Source organism: Dromiciops gliroides, chromosome 3, assembly GCF_019393635.1.
Source record: "Dromiciops gliroides isolate mDroGli1 chromosome 3, mDroGli1.pri, whole genome shotgun sequence".
Lineage (NCBI taxonomy): Eukaryota > Metazoa > Chordata > Mammalia > Microbiotheria > Microbiotheriidae > Dromiciops > Dromiciops gliroides.
In genome coordinates, this window is record NC_057863.1 from 433,928,528 (window position 1) to 433,953,210 (window position 24,683).

Here is a 24,683-nt window from a genome sequence, read left to right on the forward strand (position 1 = left end):
TTCTAACAGTCATGTTAACCTTGTCTCAATGGTGAACTTTCTGATATGCTAGAAGTCACAGAATTGGACAAAAATAAATAGATTTTTTCCCAGGCACTGTGGAAGATCTCACTTGGCCTACATTATATTCATCTAAGCCCTCTTCTCTTAGCAATGGTGAACATTTTTTTGAACAAGGGTTTGTGAAATACCTCCCCTGTGCCCAGCAAATAGAGGAATTAGCACCTGCTATTACCCTTAACTCTCTGTGCATTTTGTAACATCTCTTTTAATATCTTAGGTCACAGAGACAGCTAGAGTACCTGTACCAGCAGAAGTTCCCGTAACTCCACCAACATTAGTTTCAGTGAGTAAAAATTGAAACTTTTAAGAGACTGTATGTTTAAGTAACATTTGGATATGCTATATGTGCCTTTTCCCCCAAGGCTTTGTAAATTTTGAGAATGGAGATCATTTAAGCCTGTTTATTTTGTGTAACCTCCTCCCCTAATGTGGTTTCCAGAGCATAGTAGCATTTAATGAATGCTTAGTGATTGATTGATGAAATGCCTTAATGAAGTCAGTATGTTCAAATGCAAAGGAGAGCTTCTAGACAAGACCAGCATCATTCAAGCAGGAAAGGAAGAATTCTAGGTGACAAATGACTACAGTAATTTTGTCTTTAATGAAAATCCTTACTTAAGTCCACTAAAGAACCTGGGTTCAGCTCACAGCGCCACTTCTTCTTAGAGAGGCAGCTGGGAGAGTAGAGAAACACAGGAGTCAGAAGTCCAGGGTTCAAATCCTGCCTTTGATGCTTTAACTGTATTGTGACCTTGGAAAAGGAACAACCTAATTTGGTGTTGTTTTCTTCATCTATAAAATGAGAGATTAGACAGTGTCTGAGCTCCCTTATAAGTATAGATTCTATCATCTCCGAATAAAATCTGTATTGGGCGCCATTCTTCCCATTAGAGTAGGGATTTAGAAATCCTCACATTTACAAGCACCGCCTTTAAGCTAAATTTATTCCAGTCTCAAAATATATTTTGATGCTGATATTTTGGGAATCCTGACCCAGTGGACTCTAATTCCTCACAGATCTAGAGCTGTTATTTCAAATTCCCACTTTCATTTGCATGCGGTGTAGAAATAGTCAATTTAATAATGACAATGATGACGATGGTTCTGTTTTATGGTTTGCTCTCTAGGGCCTAAAGAATGTGACAGTCATAGAAGGTGAATCTGTCACTTTGGAGTGCCATATCTCTGGCCACCCATCCCCGACTGTGATGTGGTACAGAGAAGATTACCAAATCGAAAGTTCCATTGATTTCCAGATTACTTTCCAGTCTGGAATTGCTAGACTGATGATTCGGGAAGCCTTTGCAGAAGACAGTGGGAGGTTTACTTGTACTGCTGTCAATGAGGCTGGAACTGTCAGTACCTCCTGCTACTTAGCTGTACAGGGCAAGTATCCTTATTTAAAAAAAAAAAAACCAACAACCTGTCAAAGATGTCCTTTTCACTCCCTCCATACACTTTCTTCCTCTTATCAGTCACTTTCTTCCAACAGAAGGCTTCTATAAGTTTTCTGGTTACTTCAAAGACAGATGTACTTCCTCCCGTGACCTTGTTATGACCTTTAGAATTTGGGGACCCTCTTCAGGACTGGAGTGTGACCTAAAACACTGGGCCAAAAGCGAGGCAGATAACACGAATGAATTAAATAAACTTTCTTACCTTTAATTTTGAATTTCTGTCTTTCTTACAGTTTCAGAAGAGTTTGAAAGCAGAGAAACAACCACTGTTACTGAGAAATTAACCACAGATGCAAAACGGTAAAAGTCTTTTCATTAATAAAACTAAGCAGGGGTTCCCAACCCCTTGAGGGGCAAGAAAAGTCCATCAAGGGGGTTCTGGGAATACTTCAGAAACAACTGTGTCATTGAAAATTAACCACTTTGTTTTCTTTGTTATGCACACATGCATGATAAACTCTAGAATTTATTTCCTTTCTTATTGAATGTCAGGTATAGGAAGGCTTACAGAAAGCTCTAAGCCTGGTAAATTATAGAATTTATTTCCTTTCATATTTAACTGGAGGTATAGAAAGATTTACCAAATGCCAAGGGGTACTGAGGCCAAAAAAGTTTGGGGAACTCGTAGGCAATAGCTCATGCATGAATTTGAACACCCCCCCTCCCGTTTTCATGATGGTAACCAAGACACTAACCTGGTAGGACCTGTCATTTCAGCTTTGTGGAGTCAAAAGATGTGGTAATGGTGGAGACTAGCATCCCAGAGGAACAAACTGGGCCCGGAGAACCAGCCGCTCCTTTCTTTATCAGAAAACCAACAGTACAGAAATTAGTTGAAGGTGGGAGCATTGTTTTTGAGTGCGTGATTGGCGGAAACCCAAAACCCCATGTGTACTGGAAAAAAGCAGGTGTTCCTCTCACCACTGGATACAGGTATTTAGATGACTAAGTTATTGTTCTCTGGGTTGTTTTTATGATATGTAAATGATGCATGCAGAAAAAACGTAGAATTTATTTATCTGCTAGTGCCTTGGGATTAGCTCTCTCATTCAGTTTTCTCTCCAGGTGACCTGTCATGTTTTATTTCTCCTGAAGTGTTTTTATACTTTTGCACAAAGCCTTGTAGGAAATTTTTTAAAAGATTTAAAAAATGTAGATACAAAAAAGATTTTCCCCTAGCTTTGGCTTAAATCCACATACAGAACCTTATGAGATGAAGGAAAATGTATTGTACTTAGAACATGACTTCATCAACTGGTAGCCAACCATGGAAACATCATAATCCTACATTCTTGGTTCTATTTTGTTTTGTTCTGTTTTTAGGAAAGATATGTAAAAGAATGTTCTTTTAAAATGGAAATTTCATCTCATTTGCTCTTTATTGCTAATTTCCATTTGTTTTTCCTCCATGCTCAACTATATTTGACAATATTCCACAATTATAAAGCTTAAATATATTTTACACCTCTTCTATAGAAACTTTACTTCTTTTTTCAGGTTATGTGCCATCTTTTCAGGAATAAGTACAATGTACTTGAGGCAGCTAGGTAACTCAGTGGATAGAGCACTGGGCTAGGAGTCAGGAAGACCTGAGTTCAAATGAAGCCTTAGAACACTTACTAGCTTTGTGACCCTGGGCAAGTCACTTAACCCTGTTTGCTTGTTTCCTCATCTGCAAAATGAGCTAGAGAAGAAAATGGCAAAGTACTACAGTGTCTTTGCCAAAAAAAAAAAAAAAACCTGGATGGGGTCACAAAAAGTTGGATACAACTGAAATGACTGAAAAACAAAACAATGCACTTTCTTATAGAATTATAATTGTGTTTTTTCTTTCAAAATTTGTCATTAAAGGTACAAAGTAAGTTACAACAAGCAAACTGGCGAATGCAGGCTGGTGATTTCCATGACTTTTGCTGATGATGCTGGTGAATACACTATTGTTATTCGTAATAAGCATGGGGAAACTTCCGCATCAGCCTCCTTACTAGAAGAAGGTAAATGTTCATTTGTGTTATTTCTGGGGCATGTATGTATGATATACAAAGTAACATGGAGGTAAAATTAAGTTGTGCCCACATGTTGAAAGAATTTTGATCTAGAAGTCAGGGGACCTAGTTGTTAGTCCATGTTCCATCACTTTCTAATAACATCGACCAATATACATTAAAAGTGACTACTGTTGGGGGGCAGCTAGATGGCACAGTGGATAAAGCACTGGCCCTGGATTCAGGAGGACCTGAGTTCAAATTTGACCTGGGACACTTGACCCTTACTAGCTGTGTGACCCTGGGCAAGTCATTTAACATTCATTGTCCCATTCCCCCACCCCCCAAAAGTGACTAGTGTGGAGAGAGCACTATGCTAAATTCTGGGGGGAGACATATAGTTTAGGAAACACACAGTCCCTACCCTCATGGAACTTACAGTAGGATAAGACACACAGATAGCTGTATTCTATCTAGCACACAGACTTGACTCCTCCTGCTGCCCTGTACAATATTTATGGTAGCCAAAACAGTTGGAGATGTCATCATTTCCTTTGATGAAGGTATACATACAGAATGCTGGGATATTAGTTAATGAATAATAGACTTGCTTCCTAACAATTGGATCTATCTAAAAATGAAATGGAGAGCACAAATGAATTCCATGTCACTGCGATTTTTCAACGATGGGGATTACGTGGCTCCTGTGATTGAACTTGAAAACTTTTAAGGAAACTTCCAAGCTTTAGAGTCTATAATATTGAAATAGATATAATTATGGAATACATAAAATGGAAACAACCTGAGGGGGTGACTTCTAAATCTAAGCACTCCTAATTAGTAAAATACTCTCCAACGCTGGAGGAAAGGAATAAAAAGGTAGGCAAAGTATTCTAGAATTTTATGAAACAATTATTCTGCTGTTTGATCATAAGGTCCGAGGACTATAAATGGTTGGGTTATAATTGGAGCCAGAATCAGGATGATGGAGAGAAAGAACATGGAGATATTAAGAGTCATTTGTCAGGAAGAAGGCATTCTATAAGAATGTGGCAGCCACAGTGATGGGAGAACAGACAATTGTGATCAGAAAGGGGATAACAATGGGGAAAATGGAGAGTGGAGAAGAATTAAGAGGAACATAGGAAGGAAAACGGTAAGTGATAAAAGTAGGAAAGAGTAAGGACTAGGATAGTGAGAACATAAGTGAGATAATTTGTATGACAACACTTGAAACTCTCCAGGGGAAAAAAAGGTATTATTACTACCAGCACCATCCCTCTGTAGGCTGAGAGTATTAAAAGGATATTGGATGAAAACATTCCTCTTCTGGAAAATCACTAATAGTCATATATTTGTTCAGGCTTACAGCTCTCATCAGTAAGAATGAATTTGATTTATTGCTGTGATATCCAAATTATTGGCTAGATGAGGTCAGTGGCTAGGGCACCAGAACACTTTTGTCCATCCTGAATATTCATACATCAATTACAACAGTACTAATAGGTGAACTCTTCAGGGCTCTACAAAGCCACATCTTGTAAATATGTGTAGACTCTGGAGAGAGCTCCTTGTATATTTCCCCTCCCATTCAGAATGACAGATAAGGACCATGAATAAAGTTTTATTAAATAAAGAATGTAACAGATTCTTAAAGAATATGTCAAAGTAGTCAAAATTGCTCTTCCCCCCCCCAACTCCTGCTAAATATATCTTTGGTCATCATGATACTATTGTACCTTATTTTACACAGAGACATGTTTTGGAAAATTTAATGTAAATGCAAATTTTCATACTTGAATTTATATTTTAACTCACAATTGTTTTTTTCTAAAGTAAACCCTTTTGTAAATATCTCCAATTCTTCACCTGTGAATCATTCTTAACTCTTCATTTTTCTTCACCCTTTATGTCCCTCAAGTCACTAAGTCTCGCCAATTCTTCATTTTCATCTTTCTTTCCATTTCCATGGCTGCTACCTTAATGTGAGCGTATCCAAGCACTAAAGCTAGAAGAGACCTTAAAGGTCAGCTCTGACTTCTTACAGTTGAGAAACCTGAGGTTTAAATGACTTGTTCAAGGTCATACTGGTAACCATAAGAGGCAGGATTTGAACACAAGGTTTCTGACTCCAGGGTCAGTGGACTCTCTTTTATACCATGATACTAGGTCAGGATCTCTTTCTTTTCTAGATTATTGCAATAACCTCCTGATTGGTATCTTTGCCTCCAGTTCTCCTCTCTTCAACCTGTCTTCCACACAGCTGGCAAATTGATTTTCCTAAATTATAGGTATCACCATGCCACTGCCAGGATCAAGAAACTTCCATGGTTCCCTATTGCCTCTGAGCTAAAATACAAATTATCTCTTTGGCATGTGAAACCCATCACAATTTATCCCCAACTTATCTTTCCAGATACTTCATGCTTCTTCCCATGGACTCTATGTTCCTGTCAAATTCTCCTTCTTGCTCTTTGCCCCACCTTATACTCCATGTACAGTGAGGAGGCACCTTAGATAGGGTGCTGGTCCTGGAGTCACCCCTCAGATAATTAGTAGCTGTGTAACCCTGGGCAAGTCACCTAACTTCTCTCTGCCTCAGTTTCCTTTTTAAATGGGAATTGTAATAGCAATTACCACCCAGGGTTGTGAGGATCAAATGAGATATTTGTAAAGTGCTTAGCACAATGCCTGGCACATAGCAGACACTTAATAAATGTTCTTTTCTTCCTTCCTCCCTTGTTCTTTCCTTCCTTCTCTCCTTTCCCCCTTCTTTCTTTCCTTCCCTCCTTCCCTATTCCTACTTTCCTTCCTTCTTTCCTTTCTTCTCTTTCCTTCCTTTATTGCTTCCTTTCCTCTTCCCTTTTTTCCTTTTTTCTTTCCTTTCTTCTTTTCCTTCATTCCTTCCCTCTTTCCTCTCTCCCTCCCATTCCTTCTCCCTTTTCTCTTTCCTCCCCTCCTCTCCCTTTTCCTCCGTCTCTCCTTCCTTCTTTACTTCTTTTCCACCTCTATGACTTTGAGTAAGATATCTCCCATGCCTGAAATACTCTCCTTCCTCAACCTTAGCTCTATTCAAAACTCAAATCACGTGCTGCCTACTACACAAGGCCTTTCCAGATGTCCCCAGTTAGTATTCCACCCCTAAGACAGAAATTATTTCAGAATTTTTATTTTCTTCTTTCATGTTGTGTTCTCCCAGTGTATTTAAGCTCTTTGACAGTCCAGCTTGTCTCATTTGTGTTTTCAGTGTCCAGTCCAGTGCCTTGCACAAAGTAAATACTTAAGCAAAACTTATTGAATTGAATTGAGTCTAACCTTTTAGGAAATGTGGATTGTGATGTTACCTGGACAAAGATATCTATACTAGTCAAACCCTTCCCTCAGTTAGTTATTGCATGCTAGCTGTCTAACAATGAAGTAAATACCTCATATTGTTACCTCCTAGCTGATTATGACCTGCTGATGAAGTCACAGCATGAAATGCTTTACCAGACACAAATGACTGCATTTGTTCAAGAGCCCAAAGTTGGGGAGATGGCACCTGGGTTCCCCTACCCTGAGTATGAAAAAGAGTATGAAAAAGAACAAGCTTTGATTAGGAAGAAAATGGCTAAAGATACCATTCTGGTCAGATCTTTTGTGGAGGACCAGGTAAGGAGAATTATACTCTTATTTTATATTTTCTTCCTGTTATTTCACTTCTGTTTGTGATATTTTTTAAATCTTAAATGAGGATGAGAATGGAAGGGGATTTTAGGGTATATGATGGCAAAACAAGACATTTCCATATTCACTTGCAACATAATTCCTTACTTTTGTGAAATTTTTCATGGACAGATCATCCTCATTTATTAAAGAACAAAGCAGGGGCAGCTAGGTGGCGCAGTGGATAGAGCACCGGCCCTGGAGTCAGGAGTACCTGAGTTCAGGTCTGGCCTCAGACACTTAACACTTGCTAGCTGTGTGACCCTGGGCAAGTCACTTGGCCCCAATTGCATCACCAAAAAAAAAAAAAAAGAACAAAGCGATGAAATTATACTGGGAAAATTTCATTGATCTTTTCTAAATTAAGCAGAATAGTTATTCCTATTTTAGGGGAATGATATGAGGAAATACAGTCATTCTTGGAAGTCTTGGATTATAGAATACAGAAAATTATGCATTGGAAACCTTTTTTTAAAAAATACAACTGTCACTTATTTCTACGCAGGAATTCCATATTTCTTCCTTTGAAGAGAGACTTATTAAAGAAATTGAGTACAGAATTATAAAGACTACATTAGAAGAACTTCTTGAAGAAGATGGTGAAGAAAAGATGTCTGTTGACATTGCTGAGTCTGAAACTATTGAAGCAGGATTTGACTTAAGAATAAAGAATTACAGAGTAGTTGAGGGAATGAGTGCTACTTTCCATTGCAAGATGTCTGGATATCCATTACCTAAGGTAACATGAAAAGAAAAGGACCCACTATATGTCTATGTATTATAAAGATTCAAAACAAGTTGGTTTTGATACAATGATTTTTATTGGATTCTCTTCATGAAAATCTTTACAGATTGCATGGTACAAAGATGGCAAGCGCATCAAACATGGTGAACGATACCAAATGGACTTTCTTCAGGATGGCAGGGCCAGTCTACGCTTACCTGTTGTTCTTCCAGAAGATGAAGGAATTTATACAGCATTTGCCAGCAATATCAAAGGGAATGCAATTTGCTCAGGCAAACTTTACGTGGAGCCTTCTGCCCCCTTCGGTGCCCCATCTTATATGCCAACACCAGATGCAATGAGCAGAATGCGGTAAGGCTAGAAGTATTTTGTGTTTATCTGATTCAGTGAATGGATCTTAAGGTACTTTTCAGTGATCCCACTGGTGAATCTTATAACCACTGAAATGAAAATAAGGTAGAGTTAGCAAAATTCATTGCTCTAAGATAGAAGCATTAACAGAAACATAAATAGAAATCAGGAGTTTTGATTTCCAGGCCCCATGTTGTAATCATCACTCTATTTTTCACTAACATGCCATACTTCCATGTATGTTTTCTACAAGGTGCATTTTATGAATGTAATAGGTACTGGAGTGGGTACAGTACTAGACTTAAAGAAGAGCTGAGTTCAAATCCTGCTTTGGTTGCTTGTTAGCTGTGTGACTAGTTAAGTGTAAGTTGCTCAACCTTTCCTGGTCTCAAGTTCTTCACAGGGCTTTTTTAAGGATCAAATGAAATAATATGTGTAAAGTCTTTTGCAAAGCTTTTAGTGCTGTATAGTTGCTAACTATTACATTTTTTTCAATTTGATTAATTTGGGGGGGCGGGGCAATGAGGGTTAAGTGACTTGCCCAGGGCCACACAGCTAGTAAGTGTCAAGTGTCTGAGGTCAGGTTTCAAACTCAGGTCCTCTCTGAATCCAAGACCTGTACTTTATCCACTGCACCACCTAGCTGCCCCCTTTTTTATTAAAATTTAATATGAATTTTTGCATTTTTGATAACTGAAATATAGACCTAATAAATGAAGAGAAGAAATATTTTAGGTTATTTTCCTTTTGGCCTTTTTAAGTGATTTACTGTCTATATTTTCCAGATCGGTCTCTCCCCGTTCATTAAGCCGTTCTCCTGCACGTATGTCACCTGCTTATATGTCTCCTGCCCGTATGTCTCCTGTCCGAATGTCTCCTGCCCGAATGTCTCCAGCCCGCATGTCACCTGCACGCATTTCTCCTGGACGTCGGCTGGATGAAACTGATGAGTCACAACTGGAAAGACTTTATAAGCCTGTCTTCGTATTAAAACCCACCTCATTCAAATGTTTAGAAGGACAGACTGCCAGATTTGACTTAAAAGTTGTGGGTAGACCCATGCCGGAGACTTTCTGGTTTCATAATGGTATGTAATAATGGCATTTCACTCAGAGAATAACAACCTCAAAAATAAATGTTTGGGATGGTCTGACAATTGAAGCATTCTTAAACATATATTTCCTTCCATTTTTACAGGGCAGCAGATTGTCAATGACTATACCCATAAAGTAGTAATTAAGGAAGATGGCACACAGTCACTGATCATTGTTCCTGCAGCACCTGAGGATTCAGGAGAGTGGACAGTGGTTGCCCAGAACAGAGCAGGGAAGTCATCCATCTCAATGACTTTAACTGTTGAAGGTATTGTTTGTGAAAATGGAGAAGAGCCACAGGATCGGGGTGGGAGTTACAAAGAATATTTCAGTGTCACTCAACTCTGTTCTGTGATCTTATTATTCTAGCTGTGGACCATCTGGTGAGACCAATGTTTGTGGAAAAACTGAAAAACGTCAATGTAAAGGAAGGTTCCAGACTCGAGATGAAAGTCAGGGCTACCGGCAATCCGAATCCTGACATTGTTTGGTTGAAAAACAGTGACATTATTGTGCCCCATAAATATCCAAAGATCAAGTAAGTTTGTGGGAGATTATTTTTTCACCCAAAACAAAACTAAGCCCACCAGACTATTTCAATAACCTTTCCATTTATACTAAATGCATTTTTATATGTCTTATAGAATTGAAGGAACCAAGGGAGAGGCTTTCCTAAAAATTGATTCTACCGTTAGCCATGATTCTGCATGGTATACTGCGACAGCCATCAACAAGGCTGGCCGAGACACCACAAGATGTAAAGTCAATGTCGAAGTTGACTTTGCAGAACCTGAACCAGAAAGAAAACTGATTATTCCACGTGGAACATACCGAGCCAAGGAGATTGCAGCTCCAGAACTGGAGCCTCTCCATTTGCGATATGGCCAAGAACAATGGGAAGAGGGTGACCTCTATGACAAGGAAAAACAACAGAAACCATTCTTCAAGAAAAAACTCACCTCTTTAAGGCTCAAGCGCTTTGGACCTGCTCACTTTGAATGCAGACTCACCCCAATTGGTGATCCGACCATGGTGGTTGAATGGCTCCATGATGGCAAGCCACTAGAGGCAGCCAACAGGCTTCGCATGATCAATGAATTTGGATATTGCAGCCTTGACTATGGAGTTGCTTACTCCAGGGACAGTGGCGTTATCACTTGTAGAGCCAGTAATAAATATGGAACTGATCATACATCAGCCACCCTTATTGTTAAAGACGAGAAGAGTCTTGTAGAAGAATCTCAGTTGCCCGAAGGGAGGAAGGGTTTGCAGAGAATTGAAGAACTAGAGAGGATGGCCCATGAGGGTGCACTTACTGGAGTGACAACTGATCAAAAAGAGAAGCAAAAACCTGACATTGTTTTGTTTCCAGAGCCAGTCAGAGTACTTGAAGGAGAAACTGCTCGGTTCCGCTGCCGTGTTACAGGCTACCCTCAGCCCAAGGTGAACTGGTACCTCAATGGACAGCTCATCCGCAAAAGCAAAAGGTTTAGAGTTCGTTACGATGGCATTTATTATCTTGACATAGTAGATTGCAAGTCCTATGACACAGGAGAAGTCAAGATCACTGCTGAAAACCCTGAAGGAGTAACTGAACATAAAGTAAAACTGGAGATTGAACAGAGGGAAGACTTTCGGTCTGTCCTCCGTCGAGCCCCAGAACCCAAGCCTGAAGTTCAGTACCATGAACCTGGAAAACTTCAGTTTGAGGTCCAAAAGGTAGATAGACCTGTTGATACCAAAGAAACCAAAGAGGTGGTGAAACTGAAAAGGGCTGAACGTATCACCCACGAGAAGGTGTCCGAAGAGTCAGAAGAGTTGCGCAGTAAATTCAAACGCAGAACAGAGGAGGGATACTATGAAGCCATCACAGCAGTGGAGCTCAAATCTCGGAAGAAAGATGAGTCCTATGAAGAGCTACTAAAGAAGACCAAGGATGAACTTCTCCACTGGACCAAGGAGTTAACTGAGGAGGAGAAGAAAGCCCTCATGGAGGAAGGCAAAATCACAATCCCAACCTTTAAACCAGAAAGAATTGAACTCAGTCCAAGTATGGAGGCTCCCAAAATCTTAGAACGAATTCAAAGCCAAACAGTAGGCCAAGGAACCGATGCCCACTTCCGGGTCAGAGTAGTCGGGAGACCAGACCCTGAATGTGAATGGTATAAAAATGGAGTCAAAATTGAGCGATCTGACCGGATCTACTGGTATTGGCCTGAAGATAATGTTTGTGAATTGGTTATAAGAGATGTGACAGCTGAGGATTCAGCCAGCATCATGGTGAAAGCCATCAATATAGCTGGGGAAACCTCAAGCCATGCTTTCTTGCTTGTCCAAGGTAACTCAGAGTTATTTTCTGTTGTGATTCTACCATATATGTATCAGGACTTTTCTTTCTTTTTTACCCAAATTATACATTTTTATGTAACTTTTCTAATTTCTTTTCTTTTTTAGCCAAACAGTTGGTCACTTTCACACAGGAACTGCAAGATGTTGTTGCTAAGGAAAAAGACACCATGGCAACCTTTGAATGTGAAACTTCAGAGCCATTTGTCAAAGTAAAATGGTTTAAGGATGGTGTGGAGATTCATTCTGGAGATAAATATAGAATGCACTCTGACAGAAAGGTCCATTTCCTTTCTGTACTGACAATTGACATGTCTGATGCTGAGGACTACAGCTGTGTACTTGCAGAAGATGAAAACATAAAAACAACAGCTAAACTTCTTGTTGAAGGTAGGAAAGAAAAGATTTGTTTTCTTCCCAAACTTTTTTCTTAACGTAACTCTTGTAGATATCCTTTTTTAAGTCACTAATTTGTGAACTGGGTATAATAAACCTTGAGGCCAAATCTCCAGGCTATATTTTTATTTCTAGATATATCTGAAAGTACTTCACAAGCAGGCTAGAAAAAGGAACAGAAGTAAAATCTGTTCAACTTTGTGATTTGAAAACTTACTTGATGATTTGGGGATTTTTTTCTCAAAAGTTAAATGTTTCGATCAATAAGTACAACAGAATATGTGAATTGAAAGGACTCTCAAAATCAATTTTTAACCTTTTACCTAGTGAAACTGAGGAGCAAAGTGATTAAGTAATTCCTAGAAGGTCACCCAGCTAGGCAGTAACAGATGCAGGAGTAAATGCTAGTTCTCTCATTCAGTCTAGTACTCTTTCTCCTATGCCACACTGGCTTCCTGTTTGTCCAGTGACATTCTAATGACCACTTCTCTTTCTTATCCTTCAGGTGCAGTTGTTGAGTTTGTGAAAGAACTTCAGGATATTGAAGTGCCAGAGTCTTTTTCAGGGGAGCTAGAATGCATCATTTCCCCTGAAAATGTAGATGGCAAATGGTATCATGGTGATGTTGAGCTCAAATCCAACGGAAAATATACCATTACATCTCGCCGTGGTCGTCAAAATCTCACTGTCAAGGATGTAAACAAGGAAGACCAGGGTGAATATAGCTTTGTTGTAGATGGGAAAAAGACCAGCTGCCGTCTAAAAATGAAACGTAAGTCTTCTGATATCAACTCCAAACTGGTGCAATGGCATTTATTTTGAATCAGTGACATGATTATAATTTTCTTTTTGTCCTTGATATATTCCACAGCCCGCCCCATAGCCATCCTCCAAGGACTTAGTGATCAAAAAGTCTGCGAAGGTGACATCGTTCAGCTTGAAGTTAAGGTTTCTTTGGAAAATGTCGAAGGTGTCTGGATGAAAGATGGCCAGGAAGTGGAGCCCAATGATCGGATCCACATTGTGATAGATAAACAATCACATATGTTACTCATTGAGGACATGACCAAGGAAGATGCTGGACATTATTCCTTCACCATCCCTGCTCTAGGACTTTCAACCAGTGGACGGGTCTCTGTTTACAGTAAGCATAGTCTCTGCTTCTATTTCCCACAGCCACATGATTTGAGTAGCTCTGGCAAAATATGTTGTTGTTTTGGGGTTTTTTGTAAAAATCCTTTCTTACTGTTTATTTTTGTTGTGGCTTTACAGGTGTGGATGTAATAACACCTTTGAAAGATGTCAGTGTTATTGAGGGCACAAAGGCTGTCTTGGAATGCAAAGTCTCTGTTCCTGATGTGTCTTCTGTTAAATGGTACCTAAATGATGAACAAATCAAACCTGATGACCGTGTCCAAACAATCATTAAAGGGACTAAGCAACGACTTGTGCTTAATCGAACTCATGCTTCAGATGAAGGACCTTACAAGTTGATGGTTGGCAGAGTTGAAACCAGTTGCAATCTCACTGTAGAAAGTAAGAGTTTTTTCATCTAAATGGTTCATCTTAAAATCTTCTTCTTTCCTCATTCAGTCTTAACTAAACAAATTGTACTTTTCATCTCCAGAAATTAAAATCATCAGAGGTCTTCATGACCAAACGTGTACAGAGACCCAAAATGTGGTCTTTGAGGTGGAGCTCTCTCATGCTGGAATTGATGTCTTATGGAATTTTAAGGATAAGGAGATCAAACCTAGCTCTAAGTACAAAATTGAAGCTCATGGAAAAATATATAAATTGACAGTCCTAAATATGATGAAAGATGATGAAGGACAATATACATTTTATGCAGGAGAAAATATGACATCTGGAAAACTTACAGTAGCAGGTTAGCAAATTTAACAAACTCTATGTTGTGTGTGTGGGTGTTAACTTTAACATAAGAAAAATAATATTTTACCTCAACTTCCTAGTGTAGTATTGTTTTAGTTCTGATAAAAATATTTTTGTTTCTTTTTCTTATTTTGATTTTTTCTCTTCCTTTTATATCTTTATTTTTATTTTGAAATATGATATATATGACTAAACCAAAAAATTCATCCATCTGTTAATATTTTTAAAATAAGGAATTATAAACTCAGATGGATCTCTTATTCCTTAGAAATTCTCAGCTTCGGCCTCAGACGCTTAACACTTACTAGCTGTGTGACCCTGGGCAAGTCACTTAACCCCAATTGCCTCACTTAAAAAAAAATTCTTAGCTTTACTTTTTTTAAAGCCAAGCTTTACCTCCTCCTGCATCCTTGCAAAGGTGGAGAGTTGTGGGTGTAGTCCACTGTATATGTCTTACACTTTACTACATCAGTTAATTTTTATTTTATTATTTTAATACATCAATTATAAGAGATGGCTCCTGAGATATTATAAGGGGACATTGGGAATTGCAGGTGATGTCAAAACACAAGATAATGATCTATTTTTAAAAGACATGCTTTAAAATATTAAAACATTTCTCATATGTTTCTACCTTTGTTTATATTTGTCCTACTGCCCCAAATTCCTTTTCCTCCATCCCCTTCCCCAAGTTCCATTTTTGATATTTCAGCCATTATTCAAGAACCAGCTCTAATGCCATATCCCCATTAAACTTTTTCTAATGCCCTTAGCCTAGAATCTTTTCCCTCCTCTCTGTATATTACATTGTTTATAACTTTTGTTTGGTACTTATTTAGTTAACCTAGTATTTATTACTCTTTGTGTACTTGTCTTATTTCCTCTCTGAGACCATAGGTTATTGGGGGGCCCTGATCATGCTGTTCATTTTAGATCCCCCAAATACCTACTAGGTTATGTAGTAGACTCTCAAAATATTTAATAAATTACAATTAATTGATTAAAAATTAATGTTTAATTCAATTAATACAAATTAAATTATATTAAATTTAAATAATACAAATTAATCTCTAAGTTAAGAATAATTTATTAAAAGTTAAAATTTAATTAATTAAAATTAATTGACTAATATTAGTAAAAGGAGAGACTTACAGTTGTACTTATATCGTTCCATAGGAGGTGCTATTTCCAAGCCACTCACTGATCAAACTGTAGCTGAATCCCAGGAAGCTGTGTTTGAATGCGAAGTGGCCAACCCAGATTCAGAAGGAGAATGGCTCAAAGATGGCAAACCTTTAACAATGAGCAACAACATCAAAAGTGAAGCCGAGCATCATAAAAGGAGACTTATTATCGTAGCCACCAAATTAGATGATATTGCAGAATACACTTATAAAGTGGCCACCTCTAAGACATCTGCCAAACTCAAAGTTGAAGGTAAGTGGTTTTGTTCTTTTGATTCATGCCTCTTCTAATCCATGGTTTTCCTTATTTCCCTACTTGGTAACAACCTTCCCACTTGGACTTTCCACAGAACTTTGTTTTGTAGCTCTCAAGTGGATTTACTGTTTAATAACAGGAATTAGGGTTATCCATGTTGGTGCCTTCCCCACCTGTAAACTCCACTAGGGCAAGGATTGTATCTTATCCAAACCTTGTACCTTCCCCCTCTGCCTAGTTCCAATTATAGTGCTCTGAATCATTAAGCATTTAATAAATTAATGAATAAATGAATATTAATGTAGTACTTAATTGCATCCTATTTGGGGGCATGTCTACTTTAAGTACAATAATTATATATAAGGCATAGCCAAAATCATTGCAAACTTGCCAACTCATTGTAGAGGTTTTTCCTCTGACTGGTATACCTGTGCAATAGTTTAAGTGCCATCTGATGGGGAGACATGGAAGCAGGAAGATGTGTATGTGGTATGATGACATCCTGACAACCCACTTACTCATTCTTTTTGTGTCAATTAAATCAGCATGTCTCATAAACCCTTCTCCTATTTATGCTACCTGCTCCTCAATCAGTCCTTGATGGTGGTGCAGATAACAAAGTTTATTTTTACATAGATGATAAAATATTACATGCTTATTGTCTTCAAGGCTTTCTATGTTCTGAGGAACTCAAAGATTATATAAATAATCTCTAGGGACCTTTTGAAAGACAGGTATTGCGTAATCTGAAAAGATTTGACATTCACCGTTTTTATCAATATGGTCACTTAATAAACTAGATTACCAAATATTTTTCATGAAGAGGTAGATTACTTTCATTTTTCCAAATGAATCATCCCTTTTTCTTTCAGCTGTCAAAATAAAGAAGACACTAAAGAACTTGACTGTGACAGAAACACAAGATGCCATTTTTACCATTGAACTGACCCACCCTGATGTGAAAGGAGTTCAATGGATTAAAAATGGTGTTGTGCTGCAGCCGAGTGACAAATACGAAATCTCAGTGAAGGGAAATATTTACACACTAAAAATTAAAAACTGTGCTATTGTCGATGAATCTGTTTATGGCTTTAAGCTTGGGAGGCTGGGAGCCAGTGCCAGACTTCATGTGGAAAGTAAGTCAGCGTGGAAACACTTTACAAGCTATTTTATGGATTGCTTCTCATTAAGCCAAACCCACCACTGAATTGTTTTGAACTTTGCTTCTTAGCTGTCAAGATCATCAAAAAGCCAAAGGATGTGACCGCCTTGGAAAACGCCACCGTTGCCTTTGAAGTGAGCGTTTCCCATGACACCGTGCCTGTCAAATGGTTCCATAAGAATGTGGAGATTAAGCCAAGTGACAAACACAGGCTCGTCTCTGAGCGAAAGGTTCACAAGTTGATGCTACAGAATATTGCCCCCTCAGATGCTGGAGAATATACAGCTGTGGTCGGACAACTTGAGTGCAAAGCTAAACTCTTTGTGGAGAGTAAGTGTTTTACTTCCCTCTGGTGAATTCTTTGCTTTGCTTGTTTTGATCTGGTTTTTATTTTCAATAACTGGGTCATTCTCTCTCTTGTCATAGCTTTACACATTACAAAGACAATGAAAAGCATCCAGGTACCTGAAACCAAGACAGCCTCTTTTGAATGTGAGGTGTCCCATTTCAATGTTCCTTCCATGTGGCTGAAAAATGGTGTGGAGATTGAAATGAGCGAGAAGTTTAAGATAGTTGTTCAAGGAAAGCTTCACCAGCTGATCATCATGAACACAAGCACCGAGGATTCTGCTGAATATACTTTTGTCTGTGGAAACGATCAAGTCAGTGCCACTCTGAAAGTGACACGTAAGTCAAGAGGAAAGTTAATGGAAATCAGAAAGCATCAGGTGTTCAGTGTCCCCTCACTTTTTCCGACATTGTCCTCTAGAGTTGCTCGGGAATTTATTGAGTGAGGGCCTAATTGGCTCAGCTCTGTCTGAAGTCCCATCATTTCCACATAGCTTAAATTTCCAGGACAGAAAAATACCAAGCAAGCCCTTGCTTCAAAGGCTCTCAATTCAAATCAATTCAATTCAATTGCTTCAATTCAATCAACATTATTATTATGAACTTAGACCAGGGATTCTAAATTCTTTTGTGTTATAGCCCCCTTTGGAAATCTAATGAAGTTTATGGACCCCTTCTCAGAAAAAAAAATATTTTTAAATGTGCAAAATAAAATACATAGGATTACAAGAAAAGACTTATCAAAATATTAAAAGAAAAAATTCAAGTTCACTGAGCCAGGGTTAAGTAAGAACATTGTTCTCTACTAGGCTTTGGAGAGACAAAAACGAAAATTAAGAGTCCCTGCACTCAAAAGACTTAGATTCTACTTTCTACCATTCCCTTCCTATTTGTTCTCCAATCGATCAGTCAGCAAGCCTTTACTAAGCACCTACTCTTTTGGGGGGTGGGGTGGGGCAATGAGGGTTAAGTGACTTGCCCAGGGTCACACAGCTAGTAAGTGTCGTGTCTGAGGCTGGATTTGAACTCAGGTCTTCCTGAATCCAGGGCCAGTGCTTTATTTACTGTGCCACCTAGCTGCTCCCATACTGAGCACCTACTCTATTGAATCTCACATCAAACATGGTGGCCTTTGTCATTATGATACTTTTTATTGAACCCCATGTTTGTCAAACACTACACAAGTATTCTAAAAGCCCACTGTAAAGTTAAGTTTGAATTTAGTTAGGCTGAAAGACGTTTCCCCCAAGACTTTCATTCTTCTCTTGACATAACCAACAACCTACTAACAAAAAAACCGTGTCTGAATTTTCTTCCTTTTTTAGCAATCTTGATCACATCCATGTTGAAAGATATCAATGCTGAAGAAAAGGACACTGTTACCTTTGAAGTAACCGTGAACTATGAAGGCATTACTTACAAATGGTTAAAGAATGGCGTGGAGATCAAATCAACTGACAGGTGCCAAATGAGAACCAAGAAACTCACACACTCTCTGAACATCAGGAATGTCCATTTTGGGGATGCTGCTGAGTACACTTTTGTTGCTGGAAAAGCCACATCAACAGCTACCCTTTATGTGGAAGGTAATCTTTCATGATTGGGATATTTGAGAAGCATCATCACCTCTTTCAAAGGTACTATGCAAAATGCTTAATCCTATCTCCGTGGTCTTTTCCCAGCTCGTCACATTGAATTTAGGAAACATATTAAGGATATTAAGGTTCTTGAGAAGAAAAGAGCCATGTTTGAATGTGAAATTTCAGAACCTGACATTACTGTACAATGGATGAAAGATGGACAAGAACTGCAAATTGCTGACAGGTGATCCTTTAGACTTGGAGACCGTCCCCTAATAATAATCACTTAACAATCTTTCTGTACTTGGATGGATCTGTGATCTCAAGGCACTGTTCGTTCCCTTCTCACCTTCTCATCCAATGTCATAGATTACCCAGAGAGTATTTCCCAAAACATTAGAGGCTTTCTTCTTGTTATTTTAATATGCTATGGTTGCCAGTAGTGCAAAATATGAGGCAGTGTGGTATAGTGGAAGGACTTCAAAATACCTGGGTTCATATCCCACCTCTGATGTTCACTACCTGTGCGACTTTGAGCAAGTAACTGAACCTCTCTTCGACTCAGTTTCCTCATCTGTAAAATGAGGAGGTTGGAATGGGTGGTCTCTGAGGTCCCTCTCAGCTGAACATCTCTGCCCTATCATCCAAACTATCGTAATGTCTGTCATCTCTCAGTCTTCCTGCCTGACTGAACCAGATGATCAGACATGGCCTTGAAGACATCTTCTTCATTGCTTCTCATGTGAAAGTTGCCATTGGTAACATGTTCAAACTACTCACACTAACTATACATCTTCCCATTGCCATTTGGATCACCTGGAATTTTGATCCCTCCAGGACTCTGATATTCCACAATTCAAAGTCCTTTCCCATCACTAAGATATTAGTATTGTTTCCTGCAACTCATGGAAATAACAATAATAATAAATCATCTAGGTGGTACAGTGGTCAAAGTGCTATACTTGGAGTCAGGAAGACCTAAGTCCAAATCTAGCCTTAGGCACTTAGTAGTTGTGTTACCCTGGGCAAGTCACTAATTTTCTATCTGCCTCAGTTTGCTCAACTTATAATAGGGATAATAATAGTGCAGGTTTGTGAAAGTCAAATGATATATGTCAAGTGCTTAACACATATTAGGCATTTCCCCTTCCTTTCCCTTTTATTTCCTTTCCTTCCTTTCCCTTCGTTGTAATGGTTCTATGGAGAGAGCATGGGATTTGGAGTAAGACAACCAGGCTTTATATTCTGGCTCTGCTACTTATTAACCTTTAGCAAGTTTCTTAATCTCTCCAGGCCTCATTTTCCTCCTCAGCAAATTATAGAGGTTGGGCAAGATGATTTCAAAAGACCCAGTTCTAGATCCCTAATCTTAACATAATTTATGATTCTGATTTGAAAAATAATAAAGTGATATTCATATTAATGCTTTATAATTTGTGTTTCATACAATTCAGCTCAATTCAATAATAATCTATCAAGCACTTATGGTGTAAGAGGTACTGTGCTAAGAGCTAAGAATATAAAAATGAAAAAATTCATTTGAGCCTCAAAACCACTCTGGGAGATAATAAGTATCATAGCCTAACTTTGGTACTTGCTATCTTTATGACCTTGACCAAGTCATTTAACCTCTAGATGGCGATTTCCTTGCTTATAAAATGAGGAACATGGACTAGATGGTCTCTGGCATCTCTTCTAAATCCCAGGACCCCAATAATTCCCAATTATCTTTTCATTGCCACATATTCACACACAATTTCTATTTCATTCTTCAGAATGAAGATACAGAATGAGAGATACGTTCACCGCCTTCTCATTCCTTCCACACGCATGTCTGACGCTGGACAGTACACAGTTGTGGCTGGAGGCAACATGTCCACTGCTAACCTCTTTGTTGAAGGACGAGACGTTCGCATCCGTAGCATTCGCAAGGAGGTTCAGGTACTGTGTGAATGCTCAATACATGTGCATAACATGAAATCTCTGGGTGCTTCATATTTGAAGTGCTCAAAAAGCTTTTCCTTGCTAAAAGGTCTATAAAAAAAAAAACATGAGGCAAGGGAAGACCAGCAGCTAAGAATAGTTGTCTGGTGTGAGGGCAGAAGGAAACCCAACAGTTTTTCCTTTAACTAGAATCTCGTGAAGAATCTAATTAGCTGATCCCTATTGTTTTAAACCCTTGTACTAATATGGATTTAGACATAGTGTTCATTCATCTAAAGGGTTGGTGTGTCCAGAGCAGCTGGTTAAATTCTGTAATGAAGCAGCTGGAGGAGCTTCATTGCTTTTAAATGGCCACTTGATACTCAGTGGGAGCAAGAATAGCACTTGTACTTTAGGTCTGTTTTTAAAGCAGCCAATAGTATGATACAGGATCAGATATAGGACAAGGTGGCTTCTCCTTGGAAGCTCTCCCTTTGCACAGAGGTAGTTGGGGAAGGGGGAGTCTTGACATTCAGGAAACTTCCTATTAGACTTGGGCTCCAGATTAGTCCTATCTCTTTTTACCTTCATTGTGTTTTTCTTCCTTGTTCAGTACCCCTTCTGTGATCCAGCTACCTTTGCAAAGGTTTTGGGGGGGGGGTTTTTAGTGCTAGTTCTACATGGTGCCTTAGTTATGAAAAGCTCCCTTAAAAGAGAGAAGTCATGGCCCTAGTTGTCCTTTAGTTAGCACAATAGGATTTCCTGAGGATTTGTTACACTCATGTTATAGATGAGTAACCTGAGAGGTTAAGAGAGCACCTGCCCCAAATTATACAAATAATAAGTGGCCCAGCCAGTAGTCAGTTCCCAGACTTCTACAAGCCAAGCCAGCAATCTTTCCACTAAGCCACCTCTGAGCAACACTTGGATTTAAGTTTTATTATAAAGAAGAGAAATGAGTCTAATGGGATACAGCTTTTCTATTTTTTCTTCACTCTGGGAGAAAATTAGTGCCCTGATAATAATGATAAACATCTCCTCAACACAAGGCTTCACTCTGATTTTATTAAGATGCCCAATTATCCAACCAATAAGGCAAGCAAAAAGGATTACTTATAACTTGACCAGGTGTAAATGTCACATACTCTTCAACAGCATGAATCCAGAAAGAGGCAAACTGAAAGAAAATGGGCCCCTTGATTTTCCTATCATTTGTCCTGATCACAGGTCATTGAGAAGCAGCGTGCCGTTGTTGAGTTCGAGGTCAACGAAGATGATGTTGATGCCCACTGGTACAAGGATGGCATTGAGATCAACTTTCAAATTCAAGAACGACACCAATATGTAGTGGAGAGAAGAATCCACCGGATGTTTATTAGTGAGACCAGACAAAGTGATGCTGGAGAATACACTTTTGTAGCAGGAAGAAACCGGAGCTCTGTAACTCTCTACGTCAATGGTATGGATGGAGTCTAAAGCACGACTTTCTGACATAGGCTTAAGCACTGAAATTGCACCATTGATGGCATTTTTAAGTATTTGGGGGCAGCTCTAATTCAATGTAGTTTTGTATACACTACAAATATATATTTTCCTATTCCTTTCTTTTTCAAAACAACTCAAAGCATTTATGCGTGTGCCATTGCACTTTGCTTGAATTTTATTGGTGTTAAAATATAGGGCAGATGGAAAGTAAAGTCAGTGCCAGCCCTAGAGAGCCCATAATAAATAGCTGGATGCATTTTTAGTCAGTCTGCAGTACTGAAAACGTTCTGTAAGAACCCCCCTATACGTCATATTGACTTTATGATTAAGCTCTGAAAAAAAATAAAAAATAATTTTAAAACATTTTTAAAAGGATTAAGCTCTGAAAGGTAGATGCCCTTTAGACAGTCATCCCAGGAGTTTACACCAGCACTATGGGCATCTTAGTGACCCATAGCCAGAGATGCACTGGTAAACCTTTAATAGTTCACTTGGAGTAAAAGGGAAAAAAATGTTCTCTCAATATGTTTTAAAGTTTAATCAGCTTTATTCACATTTTCTCCATCACGTTCTTAGGTTTAGATAACCAATACAAACAAGGCATCGAGCTCTAATTGGTAGCTTTCGTGGATTTCTGAGGTGTAAATATATGTTCAAGTTGAAAATATAACTGTCAGCTCTTGTAGGTCAGGTGGAACTGGCTCCAGCATACCCCTGTAGCCAGTGTATCAGGAGATTCTCTCCATATCTGATTTCCAATACAAGGAGCCCAGTGGGAGGTAGCCTATAAGATGAAAGTTTTGTCATTGGGTATTTAATAAGAGTAGGTGGCATTTATATAATATTGAAGGTTTAGAAATGCTACAGCTATGGGTCACTCAGATGCTTACAGTTATAACAGGTTATAAAATTTGCTCTTACAATAAATCCCTATTAGGCAGTTGCTACCTTTATCCCAGTTTTACAAGTGAGGAAACAGGTTGTCAATAGCTAAGTAACTTGCAAGGTTAGTAAGTATCTGAGGGAGGATTTGAACTCAGAAGGGTAGGGGCGGTAAGGAGCTAGCATTTATTAAACACCTACATTGTGTCAGGTATGCTTTCCATGTTTTCTCACTTGATCTTTTAACTCTTGGAAGTGGGTGCTATTATTCTCCTCATTTAGCAGTAAGTGACTTACTTAGGTCACACAGCTAATAATTGTCTGTGGCCAGGTCTTTCTGACTCCATGCCCTGAACACTGTATCCACTGCACTAGCTAGCTGCCTGTACTATTTTATTTAGTGTTTTTTGGACATATTCATCATGCCCCTAATCACTATTTAAGGAGGTCATTTTTTCATTGCTTTTCTTACAGCCCCGGAGCCACCCCAGATCTTGCAGGAACTTCAGCCCACCACGGTGCAGTCCGGCAAGCCTGCCCGTTTCTGCACTGCGATATCGGGCCGACCTCAGCCCAAAATATCCTGGTACAAAGAGGAACAGTTGCTCTCTTCTGGATTCAAGTGCAAATTTCTTCATGACGGGCAGGAGTATACTCTCTTGTTGATCGAGGCCTTCCCAGAAGATGCTGCCGTTTACACCTGTGAAGCCAAGAATGACTATGGAATTGCTACTACTTCTGCTTCCCTAACAGTGGAAGGTAAGATGCACCTTGCCTTCTAATTCCACCTTGGGACAATACAAATGAGTACTGATCTTGAGTTTCCTTAAATCAATAAAAAATTGGGGTTCAATTTGCCAAAATTCATTTGTCTTCTGCAGGCTACATAGAGTCAAGCAGAAGGTGCTTGTAGATTCTGGAAGAGCCAAGAGACTATTTAACGATTTAATGTTTTGGGGGTCTCTCTCTTTAGTTCCAGAAGTTGTATCTCCTGACCAGGAAATGCCTATATATCCACCTGCCATCATCACCCCACTTCGGGACACCGTGACTTCTGAAGGAAGGCCAGCCCGCTTTCAGTGCCGAGTGTCTGGAACAGGTATGGTTAGCAAAATAAACTCCTTTTTATTCTGTTTTGTTTTGTTTTGTTTTGCAGGGCAATGAGGGTTAAGTGATTTGCCCAGGGTCACACAGCTAGTAAGTGTCAAGTGTCAAGTGTCTGAGGCTGGATTTGAACTCAGGTCCTCCTGAATCCAGGGCTGGTGCTTTATCCATTGCACCATCTAGCTGCCCCCAACTCCTTTTTATTCTTTATTCATGTACTCTGATGTGCTTAAACCTGGTCCTATGGCACACTATCTTTGCCTTTCTTCATACCATAAATGGGGTAGAATAATCCATCTACAAATCCATCTAGGCCAGGGGTTATTACCTTTTTTGTATGTTTTGGACCCATTTGGCAGTCTGATGAAGTCTTGTAGACTCTTCTCCGAATAATGTTTTTAAATGCATAAAGTAAAATAAATAAGGTTACAAAGGAAGCCAATTATATTACAATACTGTCATCAAAATACCAAAAAGACCCACAAATTCATGAACCCCTTACAATCTATTCCTGTGAAGAGGTCTGTAAACTGTGGGTTAAGACCTATTGTTCTAGGCCAACTTTTTTCTTTCCTTCACAATTATTTTGTCTATATTGTCTGGATTTAAGGAGAATTCTCCAGTATGAGTTTAAAAAAATCTATTTTGTGGACCTAAATTTCTATACGATATGGCCCAAATGGAGACAATGACCCCGTTAAAAGTTACAGAAACTATTATGAGC

General features: G+C 38.9%; 1 protein-coding gene across 1 annotated transcript in view; it reads left to right on the forward strand.

The window, feature by feature from the left end:
• Window positions 1–24,683, forward strand: part of TTN (titin) — a 336,226-nt gene that overhangs the window by 39,525 nt on the left and 272,018 nt on the right. Inside the window, 27 exon segments of the mRNA XM_043993320.1 lie at window positions 281–346; window positions 1,191–1,449; window positions 1,754–1,820; window positions 2,238–2,453; window positions 3,372–3,514; window positions 6,951–7,156; window positions 7,716–7,949; window positions 8,062–8,306; window positions 9,092–9,393; window positions 9,504–9,668; window positions 9,770–9,938; window positions 10,045–11,738; window positions 11,855–12,136; window positions 12,648–12,914; window positions 13,014–13,286; window positions 13,415–13,678; window positions 13,770–14,030; window positions 15,212–15,472; window positions 16,348–16,611; window positions 16,707–16,967; window positions 17,064–17,324; window positions 18,311–18,571; window positions 18,668–18,809; window positions 20,341–20,506; window positions 21,716–21,947; window positions 23,330–23,614; window positions 23,829–23,954. Coding sequence (XP_043849255.1) covers window positions 281–346; window positions 1,191–1,449; window positions 1,754–1,820; window positions 2,238–2,453; window positions 3,372–3,514; window positions 6,951–7,156; window positions 7,716–7,949; window positions 8,062–8,306; window positions 9,092–9,393; window positions 9,504–9,668; window positions 9,770–9,938; window positions 10,045–11,738; window positions 11,855–12,136; window positions 12,648–12,914; window positions 13,014–13,286; window positions 13,415–13,678; window positions 13,770–14,030; window positions 15,212–15,472; window positions 16,348–16,611; window positions 16,707–16,967; window positions 17,064–17,324; window positions 18,311–18,571; window positions 18,668–18,809; window positions 20,341–20,506; window positions 21,716–21,947; window positions 23,330–23,614; window positions 23,829–23,954 — 7,372 coding nt within the window.